Source organism: Mauremys mutica, chromosome 6 (genome assembly GCF_020497125.1).
Source record: "Mauremys mutica isolate MM-2020 ecotype Southern chromosome 6, ASM2049712v1, whole genome shotgun sequence".
Taxonomy (NCBI): domain Eukaryota; kingdom Metazoa; phylum Chordata; order Testudines; family Geoemydidae; genus Mauremys; species Mauremys mutica.
In genome coordinates, this window is record NC_059077.1 from 98,813,562 (window position 1) to 98,825,783 (window position 12,222).

Genomic DNA, 12,222 nt, shown 5'->3' on the forward strand with positions numbered 1-12,222 from the left:
ACCACCCCCACAACTCCCACTGGCCTCAGTTCCCAGCCAATGGGAGCTGCGGGGGTGATGCTTAGGGCAGGGGCAGCATACGGAACCCCCTGGCTGCCCCTACATGTAGGAGCCAGAGGGGGGACATGCCACAGCTTCTGGGAGCCACGGCACGCACAGAGCAGGGTAAGCCCCCAACCTCGCTCCCTGGCTGGAGCGCGGCAAGCTCCAGACCCCGCTACCCGATGGGAACTCGAGGGCTGAATTAAAAAATCTGAAGGGCCGGATGCGGCCCCAGGGCCGTAGTTTGCCCACCTCGTATTGGCCTATTAAATGCTCAAAGTGCACTCAGACTTGTTTTGATGGGATGTAAAAGTTAATACAAGAAAAAAACATGATCGAACACAATGAAAGTAATAGTACAATTAAAAAAACCCCCACCCCTCCAACCTCAAAATCAAAGCCAAACACAGCGGATACTCCAAAGTAGGAGAAAAAGTGGAAAGGTTCTCTATGAAATGGCTAACAGCTGTTAAAATAAAACAACATATATGAAAAAGAAAAGTGGGAAGAGAAAGAATTAAACAGATATCAAAGGGATGAGAGTTCTATTGTCTAGAGTTCACAACAGCAACAGGACAGTAACTTGCCAATATAAGGCATAACGGTGGAACGTCTGCACTTGAGAAGAAATAGAAGCAAAGGAAAAGATTTGATAAAAGTTTTGTTAAGAGGGTTGAGTAGTTACAAAAGCACAGGTGGCTTTCCATACACTGCTGAGTGGCTGAAAATAAAATGCCAAAACGCTTAATCTGGCAACCTGCCTGGGAATTATGCTTCTACGAAGGAAATGAGAGCCATACAGCTCAGTGGCAGAACCAAAGCACTGTTCTGGTGTAGACTGAGCTAACAAGGTTTCATAGAATCACAGAATATCAGGGCTGGAAGGGACCTCAGGAGGTCATCTAGTCCAACCCCCTGCTCAAAGCAGGACTAATCCCCAACAATCCTCTTGTAGGGCAAGAGGTACACAACTGTATATCATCAACATGCTGATCTATCTGAAGTATTCCTAGGGCACCTATCATATTTGTATCCAAGTGCTGTTGATAGTACACCCCATATTCAATCCTCAGTGGAGCTCTATGGCTATCCTGTTCTTCTCCACGCCCTGTCACAAAAATCAGGATGAGCAGAGAGGCACACATGCATCTAGACAAAAGCTCAACCCTTCATTCATTCCTAAGTCTGTGGCAGCTATAAGACAAAACCACCCCTTGTGTCACTCAATTACCAGAGGAAATGGCTGCCACCATCCTCACATTCATTCATTGGTCACATTGGGAAAAAGGGGGAGGAGGGAGCAACTGAAAATATTACTTCAAAAAAGCCCCAAAACTTTATTTGTACCTCAAAGAGAACATCGTGGACTACGTGTCCAGGATTCTGAGTGAAGGGAGCCCCTGTCCAGCTCTGCAGTGGTGGGAGGTTAACAGGTATGTACTTATTAAGGATTAAGTAGCTAATGCTTCTAAAGCCCTTTGAAAACAAAGTGCTATTTAAATGTAAAGATACAGCTAATTATAAGTCAGGAGAGTGACTTGGAACATCCCTAAATGAGCAGACACATTTAAAGCTGCCACTAAGAGAAAAAATACACTTTAGATCTGGGACACATACCTCATACTCATTTGTATTCACTGTTAATGAAGGAACCAGGCCAAACAATTCGTTCAGTGTTTTTAAAATGAGTGGACGGGTGTCACAGCTCAACTTTGGTGAGAGTGCGTTCCACGTAGAGCGAATACAAACGACCTGCAAGGGAAATGAATGCATCATTAGTACTGGAGGTCTCAACTTGCATATCACAATATTCGTTTCAGCACTTTTCTGCCAATCTATGCTGAAACAGGAATTAATATAGGACACATTATAAATATGGCAAGCATGTTAAGACTTCACTTATTAACAGTCTCACAATACATTAAGCAATGTCATGTAACAACAGTAAATAACATCTCTCCAGATAATTCAGCTGTTTGAAACGTGGTGTCTTTATGGAGGGAAGGCAAAAAAGAACTTATGGTTTCCAGAGCTCCCTGGACCAGCAGGAAGAGATCATCATGCTTGTGCACATGAACTAGCTAATTGCAAGATGTGTCACAATTACCCTACTTCATTTGTTCTAGCTAGCTTAAAATCAAGCTGAATGTGGGAGTGCAGGAGGCTGCGAGCAGGAGCAGCCACACTCCATCGGAGCTCAGCACAACAGAATGCTTTTAAATCACTAAAGCCAACCAAATCTTGAGACGTTTACTGAACAGACAGAAGGGGGGCAAATACTGCTGGGGCCTAAAATCTTTCAAAAACCTAAAGTATCATGGCAAAATAAGCATAAAAAAGTATTTTTGAGTCACACCCCACTACAGATAAACTTCTCAGAACCAACTTGCTTCAGTGCAATAGAGAGCAGGCCAGAACCCTGTAAAACAACACTAACTCTGCTTTATAGACAATACCAAGAGTATTTCCAACTGCAAGCTTTCAAAAATCATGAAAGTCAAGCACTCCAAAACCCTGAAATAGGCTTAAAAATCATGGGATTTCTTTTAAATAATAAATTTGAGGGATGAGGAGGAAGAGCATATGCTTTCTGGCTTCTGAGTCCTTCGGATGCACTTGCTTCACCTTTTCAAAAACTTTTCTCTGCAACCAACGCGGCTGGAAAATTTAATTTAAAAAAAAAAAAGGTAAAAGGTTTTCATGCAATCTCTTGATTCTGACCACTGTGGCTTTCAGAGAAACACCAAATATTGTGATTTGGCAACATGGTTAACTAAATAGAATAAACTGCAGGCTTCTGTGCCATGTAAAGAGCAGAAAATAAACCAGAAAACATGTCCATTTAGTTAACTAACTTGGGGGAAAGGGGGAGTGTGGCAAGGTGACAAGCACCCCTCAACCCCAGTGAATGTAAATGGAAGTTGAAAGCTTCCATCAACTTGCAGGATAGGTCACCTGGATTCAGAGGTCAACACTTATGAAAAGAGATTAGAAATCACTGAAAACCAAAAGCCAATGAGGGGGATAACACTTTAACAAAAAGGATCCTGATCCAATCTAATGTCTGCAGAAAGAAAAACAGAAATTCCTGAGAATTAAGTTAGATTCTGAAATGTATGTTGTGATGAATTGGGGCCGTATTAGGAATGCCTATATGTATGTGGACCCACCATTGCTGACAAGCCCTGTAGAAGCCCTGACAATACAATAGAATGCTTCTCTGGAGCTACTGAACCTATTTAGGTGCAAACATCTCAGCACAATGGGTGAGCTGCCTCTTTAGAAAATAAGTTTAGCAGCTGATTCCTCTGAAGGGAACAGGGAAGGTAGGAACAGTGGAAACTTACTAGGAGTAGAAAGAAAGAGGCCATATGACCAGGAGAGATTGAAATAAAGTAACACACAGGAACAGGAGCCAGGCAGGAAGAGAAGGCATAGGGCAAGAGAGAACAAACTCTCTCACAGAGGCGGTGTAAAGAGTTCCAGGAGGGAGAGGTTCCCAGTATGTAGCAGCCTCCTGGGGCAGGGGAGTTCTGCCCACTTTCCTGAGACCAGATGGCCTCATGGACTCTGGGCAACCCATGGGACTCATACCGCAGCCCAAAGAATGTCCTGGAGTGGTGGGCAAACTTAGGTGGGGGCATGCTGTGATAGAATACACACCCGTGTTCACACCCTACACATTACTGTAATAATCTTTATACAAAGTATGCCTTGTAAGATATCATTTAAAAACTCAATTTGCTGATCATTATTATCATGGAAAATGTGAAATTATAAACTTAAGCTGAGATCATGACTAAAAGTATGTTTTCCAGAAAAGTCTGTGGAGTGGTCAAACCAGGCCCACAGAGACAAAGCATAAATTGACACTGTAACCAGGTGTAAACAAGGCTGATGGACCATTACCTGCTAAGTGGCTATTCTTTGGCAGGAAAGAGGGACAAACATCTACATCATAGCAAAGAAACAGCACGCAGTTCCCTTCCACACACACTACCTGTCGCCTTCTTCCCAGCTGGAAATGCTTCTCAAAGAGGAGACAGGACTACAATAAGAAGGGACAGACACCCAAAGGACCTCCCTCTACCCATCGATTCACTATACCTAATTGGACCAGGGAAGTACCTGTTGCACTGGGGGAGGGATTGTGACCTAAGAAGTTTGGTCAGTAATACTGCCGGAGCATGTGGTGAGAAAACTTTGCTTTGAATTTAATATAGTTTGTTAAGTAAGACACGAGTAGCGTTGTATCTTCATTTTTCTTGTAACCATTTCTGACTTTTATGCCTCATTACTTGTACTCACTTAAAATCTCTTTGCAGTTAATACACTTATTTTATCTAATCAAATGTATTTAAACTGAAGTATCTGAATAACTATTTGTAATAATAAGATAGCATAATAACTTGTATTGTGCAGGAGAAGACTAGGATGTATAGGACATACATTTCTGGGGAAAGAATTTCACACTGGCAGTGTGTTGGGGTCACCCTGAAGTATAACCAAAACTGGTGAGAGCCAGAGTGTAACCCAAGTGTGGCTGGCAGGCTGGAAGGCTATTTGTGAGCAGCCCGGGGGAAACCACTTCAGCAAGACATTGTAAGGTACCCAAGGTTGCAGGGCAGGGGTGACATAGCTGCTCATTAGTCTGGATTATACCCTGGTATGTCACACGTGTTTAGCATTTATAGTTTTGTATGATCTGTACTCTCCTGTGCTTTACATGATTAAGTATAAGATCATAAAATTGTTAGTCTGTGCAAAGCGTATGAGTATTGATTGCTTCACAACTGCTGCACCCCCCTGAAAGAGTTATACTGAAACCAGAGTTCTGGCACAGGAGCGTGTTTAAGTAACTGAGGTATCTCAGGGGTCAGCGCTGGTCCCAGTCCAAGGGCAGGTGGGCTGAGGAGCCCCATTTCCAAGAAATGGTAGTAGACAGTGCCCTGGCAATGTGCCAGAGAGGCCAATGGCAGAACCAGTTCTGCAGCTTGCTGAGACTCCAGAAGATTAACATACCCCAGGGGATCCAGAGCACAAGGGATTGGATTTCCCCTCACAGCAGTCTTTGTGGGAGACCAGGAAAGGCTGCTTCTAGGATCCCTGACATAAAAGAGTCCAAGGTATTTCTCAAGAAAAAACAAGAGAATAACTAGGAAAAGTTTTATCTGAGGCCCTAAATATGGATCTTAAAGTAAAGCCAGTTTGAAAGGAGAAACGTTACATACACTATACCAACAAGCACGAATTCAACCAACATATGAGAAAGTGCAAGAATCACAGAATCCCTATCTGATAGCCAGAACCCAAACAAGATTTTTGTAATCTGTGAGACAATAATATGACATCATCTTACAATATATTTCTTTACACTGGAATGGTATTACTAGTTCCAAAGTGCTATTTTCATTTTACTTTTCATCACTCTCAAATTTACTGTTTCATAATCAAAAGTGAAAATGTTGAATTTTTTTTCCCTTATCTGATATGTCTCTTGATGGTTGCAAGAACGAAATCCAATAAAAACAAGAATTCAGTGTATTCAAAAATATATTTAGACCAACCATTGTATTACTAGACATGAGATTATTAACGCAATTTATCAAATCAATAGATTGTTAAATATCTCAGAGGAATTGTTTGGAAGATTGGCTTTGAAACTTTTTATACATCACTCCAAAAACATTTAGGCCCGGATTCAACAAGGCTGTTAAGCTTATGTTGAACTTTAAGTATGTGAGTAGTTTCACTGAATACATGACAACTTATAAACTTAAAATTATGCATGATGGTTTTAAAACAGATTTCAGATTTAGATTTGTAACGCACTGTTAGTTATCAAATTAATTAAAAATAGATTTTAAACGGCATCTGTTCAGCTAATAGATGCATCTCAAACTTATGCTTATAAAACTTTTATGTTATGCCACAATGTCTGAGAGGAAACAATGAGAAAGGTGTAGTATTGAGGTTGATTTAAAATTTGAGCATACAGCTTTCATAAAGCATATTTAATGCAGACTTTCTAAAGAAGGAGGCCATGAATGTTTCCTTGGCTCTGATTCACAGACAGCTGTAGGTATGGTTTTGTACCTACAGAGAAAGAAAACCAGTTTCCTAAATAATTTGCCAATAACTGTCGTGGTACTTCCAGAAATTCAGGAGAGATCTTTTTTTTTTTTTTTTAATTTCATCCAATGCTCAGTCCAACAAAGGAAGAATTTTATGAAAGTTTTGGGCTATGAAAACAGAGTTATCTGATCTTTTCCTAATAAGAGCTAGAACACTGCTTTCACAATTAAAGGACGAAAGTCAGTGGTGCAAACCTGGGCTGTTTTGATAACTTGCCAAGAGCTTGAAGGCTGCACCTAATTTGCATATAATTTTACAGTTAAAAGAGGAAGGATGATCTTGTGGGTTTTAGGACAGGTCTGGGAATTAGGAGACACCTGGGTTCTGTCTCATTTGAGACGTTGAGCAAATCAACCTTTGCATGCTTCAGTTTTTCCCAACTGTAAAATGAAGTAATACTTACCTGCCTCACAGGTGTGTTGCACAGTTTAGCCAATGTTTGTAAAGCAATTTGAGCTCTTCAGATGGAAGACACTCTAGGAGTGAAACATATTATTGCTATGTAATTTTATCAGAGCTAAATGCATACATTCATTTTTTGTTTGTGCAGTGGACATAGCACTTCACTAATAAGATAAACAGAGAATGTGCTTTGAAGGCTGCAAGTGATGGCATAAAAATGAGAAAACTGGCACTGCTCCACTGAACCCAAAAATTCTTGATGTCCAGCTCTCTCCAATGTGTGCACACAGAGAATATTGTTCACGTCTGTTAGGTAAGTGTACTATTTATTTTTTTCAGAAGTAATTGATGAATTAAGCAGTTATTTCAGTGACTGTGAAAACACTTTGGAGAACCATTTCAAATCTGTAAAGATGAAGCTTTTAGGAATGCCTATTAAGTCCATTTTAGGAACAGGCATATCCATAAATACGTTTTTATGGTAACTAATGTTGACAGCTACCGAAAAATAATCTCACTACATGTTGAGTGAAAATGACACTCATCTACCCCCATTTTCAAAAACATCATTCTCAAGAATTAGAAAGACCAATACTACTTCAGTGTTCACAAAGACAGAGAAGTCTTCTAGGATTTGAAGAGGTATAACTTTTTTATGTGCTGGTCATTTAGGAAATGAGGCATCTTGATTTATCATGTGGAGAAACAAATTAAATAAAACAAATATATATTGTGGAGTCTGCTCAAGTACTGTAGTTCAGGAAAAGTACAAAACTAATAAGTGCAGCAAAGCACACTTTCATGTTGACTTTCTTATGAATCATTTAAGCTCTACAGCTCCAGTAAACCGTAACAGGGACAGTACTCTGAAAGCAGCTTCAATTTAGCACATAATTAAGCTACATTCATGTCCAATGGCACATCACATGCAATGACCAGACACGTTATTTATGTTGTGTGTTGAACTCCAAGACAGAACAAGGCAGCAAAGACTGAAAGAACAACAGTATATAACAAATGTCTTCCTCTATCAACCAACTGGATTTTTTTTGAGGGTATATATTGCTTCTTTGCTGTTGACATGAAACTGTGTGTTGTGGCCCTCCATATAGTACTAGCTGTCACATCAAACATGCATAAAAGCCTTTGAAATACAAGTTAGTCAGGAAGCCTGAGGTTTACAGTATCACTTATTCTACAGAATAGCCATGATACCAATATTAGCTGTGAAACAATACCCTACATTGTAGTAATCCTACAGAAGACAGAGCAGTACCATGCATGCTTAACTTGCTTCCTAGAAAAATATTAATAAAATACGGTCCACATCGTGCTACCTGGGATCAGTTTATTTCATACTGACTTGTGTTCTGATGCCCCGTACCAGTGATACAAGGGTTCATAAGAGAATGTCAAACCCAGAAACCAATATGAAAACAAGATAAGAATTAAAAGCAAACTGAAAATCCTGTTTGGATTAACATGACACTTTTGGTATTTCCTTTGGAACAGTTCTGCCAGGACTAAAATCACAAAAACAAAGAAGGATTTGTATAGATTCACACAGGCCTCTAATGGCAACACTATACTTCTGTACCAAAATTCTCCCAAGACAGATTTACAAGACAGACCATAATGGTAAGTATGGTAAATGAGTGGCTTAGAGTAAATGCCCTCTCAGAATACCAAAATACATCTTGAGATAGCAGAACATAATGAACATTTCCCCCCAGTAAAAATATAATATAAAAGGGTTGAAGTTCCGTGCAGAATGATGGCTAGTTTTCTGAACTCCATATAGTCAAATATACTTTCAAGTATCATTCAGCTTTCTCAGTTTTGTTTTTAATCTTTGTTCATGTTTTTTCTGTTTTGAGTTTTCTTGGTGACTGAAGATGGGAGGAAAGTTAAGTTATATCTCCTTTCCCTCATTTACAAAGAGGTTCTGTTTTATCCTGTATGGAAAAAGTGGCACACAGAATAAATAGGATTGATCCATATAATCTAGCCCACTTGTGAGGGATCTGGAAGGGAAGTCTGCAGGCTCCAGTTCATAGAAGGCTGGGTCTTGAGCAGGTAATCTTAGCATACCAGAGAACAAGTAAACTGCAGATTACAGAGAACAACACGGCAAGACAGTGAGATTCAGGATGCAGATCTTGAAGCAGGATGGCATCTCCATGTTCTTAATTAAGAAATCTGAAGTTTTGCAAACTAAGTTGTCTATATTGGAGAACAGACTGAGTTGTGTTTCAAATCTCCACTAAATGGAGATCCTCTAGGGCAGAAAGAAGGAAACTCTTGCTACACTGGAGTTTAATTTGAATTACTTATAAATACCATTAACTCCTGCTGTGTGTATCTTCCACCTTTCTGCAGAATCTCTGCAATCTATTCCTCAGACCTCTGTTTACCACTCATGCCAGGACAAACGTAATTACTTATGCAGCTATTTTTACTGTAGCAAAAGATGTAAAACTCTGACCCCAATAATTTTATCAGAAAAAATATCTGAGATTGGAATCCACAGAAGGGGTTAACTGCTGATACACTTTGAATCACTCTTGTAATGTAGACAAACCCAAGCTTAGATCAGACTGTGTTAACTCATATACACCTTGACCTGCTAAAGTGAAAAGGTGTTATAAAGTGCCTACATTGGCAAAAATGTAATTTAGTCGGGGTTAGTCAACAAAGACTGACTTAACCTCAACCCATTTTTCTAGTGCAGATGCACCCATTAATTGGCTTTAAATAGGGTTGTCAACTTTTTAATTGCACAAAACTGAACACCATTGCCCCGCCCCCTGCTCTACTCCTTCAGAGGCCTCGCCCCTGTCCCAAGCCCCCCCCGCACTCCATCTTTCCCCATCACTCACTTTCCCGCACCCTCATACGGGCTGGGACAGAGAGTTGGGGTGCAGGATGGGGTGAGGGCTCTGGTCTGGGGCCAGAAATGAGGGGTTATGGGTGCAGGAGGGGGCTCTGGGCTGGGGGGTGGAGCTGAGAGGTTCGGCATGTGGGAGGGGGCTCTGGCCTGAGGCAGGGATTTGAGGTTTGGGAGCAGGTATGGGCTGTGGGCTAGGGGTGCAGGTTCTGGGGTGGGGTAAGAAATGAAGGGTTCAGGGTGCAGGGTGCAGAAGGGGGCTCTGGGCTGGGGCAGGAGGTTGGGGTGTGGGGAGAGGTATGCGGAGTGCGGGCTCCGGGAGGGAGTTTGGGTGTGGGAGGGGACTCCAGGCTGGGGCAGGGATATGGGAACGGGTGCCGGAGGGACTGCAGGTTCTGGGAGGGGCTCAGGGCGGGGACGCGGGAGGGGGCTCAGAGCTGGGGCAAGGGGTCGGGGTACGGGAGGGGGTTCTGGGAGTGGGCTTACCTCAGAGGGCTCCCCAGAAGCAACATGTCCCTTGGCTCCTAGGCATAGGGGTGGCCAGGCGGCTCTGTGCAGTGCGTGCTGCCTCTGCCAGCAGGTGCCGCCCCTGCAGCTCCCACTGGCTGTGGTTCCCAGCCAATGGGAGCTGTGGAGCCAGTGCACAGGGCAGGGGCAGTGCGCGGAGCCCCCTTGACCATCCCTCTGCCTAGGAGCCAGAGGGACATGTCGCTGCTTCTGGGAGCCGCATAGAGTGAGGCAGGGAGCCTACCAGCCCAAACAACCGGACTTTTAACGGCCCGGTCAGTGCTGCTGACCAGAGCTGCCAGGATCCCTTTTTGACTGGGCATTTCGGTCAAAAACTGGACACCTGGCAACCATAGCTTTAAAGCTCATTGTCTACGTGTATTTAAGAAAAAAAGGCAACTATATTTGAGTAGTTAGCAGCTAACATTAGCATATTTTTATTTGTTGAACTCCAGTGAGCTTCTAGTCTTACAAATAGCTGACAAAAAGGGAATGCTAATGGCCCAGCACCCAGAAAGTGAAGCCAGACCACACTGGGGAGTCAGAAGACAATGTAATAGAGGATAGGTGGTATGATTGATTTGGAATTGCCCTGTGACCATTTGCAATATTGTTTGTTTGCTTGGTTTGGGGGGGGATGAATTTATTGGGTTATCTCAACAATGGCATTTGGAAAAAAAAGGCAGGAAGGAAAAGAAGGGCACAAAAAAAGCCACCCCTCAGAAAGCACTTGATAGTTGTTCAGGGACAATGTCAGTACCACAGACCCTGAGGACTCTGGCTTAGTCTCCTGCTGAGCCTACAGAAAGGACAAAGCCCAGGAACAGAGAAGAACAAAAGAGCTGCAGAAATAGGGACTATAAAGAGAGATGGTGGTTGATCAGGGGAACCAGACTGAAACATCAGGACCCCCATGGATGTATCTGAAGAAGTTAGCCCTGCCTAGGTTGTGATCAGCCTTGAGGTAAGATAGACATGCTTTGCTCTACTGCTAAAATAATACTTTTGTTTTAAGGAAGCTGTCCAATCATTGTATACCACTGGTCACAAGCTCTGGAAGGAAAGAACCACAGCTGCCCAAACTCAATCAGACCTGTGGTGTAATAATGGTTGATACACAGGGTACCATAGTTCAGGGCTCAGTCCGTGAGTGGCATATCTGCAAAATTCCACCTGGAGAAAGAAAGAAGGCCTGATATCTGAAGGCATGTGCTCATAGGGACAAGTAGCTTGAGGCTGAAAAGTTTTCCATAGCAGCTGATGATAGTTTGTGTTTGACACCATGCAATTACCCAGGAGAAATTTAACACAGAACTGTTTTGCTGGAGCTCTGAATCCTGTGCTCTGCATCCATGTAGCACAACATTCTTTACTTATCTTCATGGATTAGATATTACTGCCTTTTTTTTTTAAAAAAAAATCCTATCAATTGTTGATTCCTGGATTAGCTCTATGTATTCAACCCATTATGAAAAATAGATTTTAAAAGCCCTTCTTCTGGTTGAAGTTGAGGGTTACATCTACTGCAAACCCAATGTGACCTTAAAGGAATTATTTCATTAACGTTTGTACACTATTTTTTAAAATACTTGTAAGTGCATATTATTTCAATTCTATTACAGTTTTCTAACCACATACCAACCACACAACTTCTAAATTGTGTAAGCATCTCTAACACAGACTGCAAAAATCAAAATTGACTCTGCTCAACTGAATACGGCCATTAATCAAAAATATGCAAGCTATGCTGCACAGTTTGTAATGAAGGTAAAACAGAAGTATACACCACTAAATACAGGCAAAGCAAATGTGGAAAGCCAACCTAACCATAAAACTTACACATGCTCAATGAATAGTTGTTTGGATACCAAGGAAACTAGCACCTCCTCATGTACATATGACATGATAATACAATCTTTAATTACACGATCACAAACCACTTATCAAACAATACAATATAATACAAGCAATGTTTGCTACACTTTTCGAGACACATGATCTCGTACACTACAGTAATTTCATTGTCATAAATACCCAAGTATCATCTGACTTTGACCTTGTTTGACTTGAGCTATTCTGTATTTTAATTGTTTTATCATCAACTACACATGTATGTTTAATTTATAAGGGATATTTAGTCCTCACTTTCATCAAATGTTAGTGTTATACTGTCTTTACAATACTGTGAATCTGTATCTTCAGTTTTGCACAAGAATATTGTGCACAGAATTTATATTTGTACACCACTA

At 41.5% G+C, this 12,222-nt stretch overlaps 1 protein-coding gene across 3 annotated transcripts in view; it reads right to left on the bottom strand.

The window, feature by feature from the left end:
- Positions 1-12,222, bottom strand: part of FOCAD (focadhesin) — a 190,689-nt gene that overhangs the window by 73,120 nt on the left and 105,347 nt on the right. For all 3 annotated transcript variants that reach the window (XM_045020370.1, XM_045020372.1, XM_045020371.1), the window contains exon 16: positions 1,660-1,794. In XM_045020370.1, the coding sequence (XP_044876305.1) occupies positions 1,660-1,794 (135 nt within the window). The remainder of the gene's footprint in view (positions 1-1,659; positions 1,795-12,222) is intronic.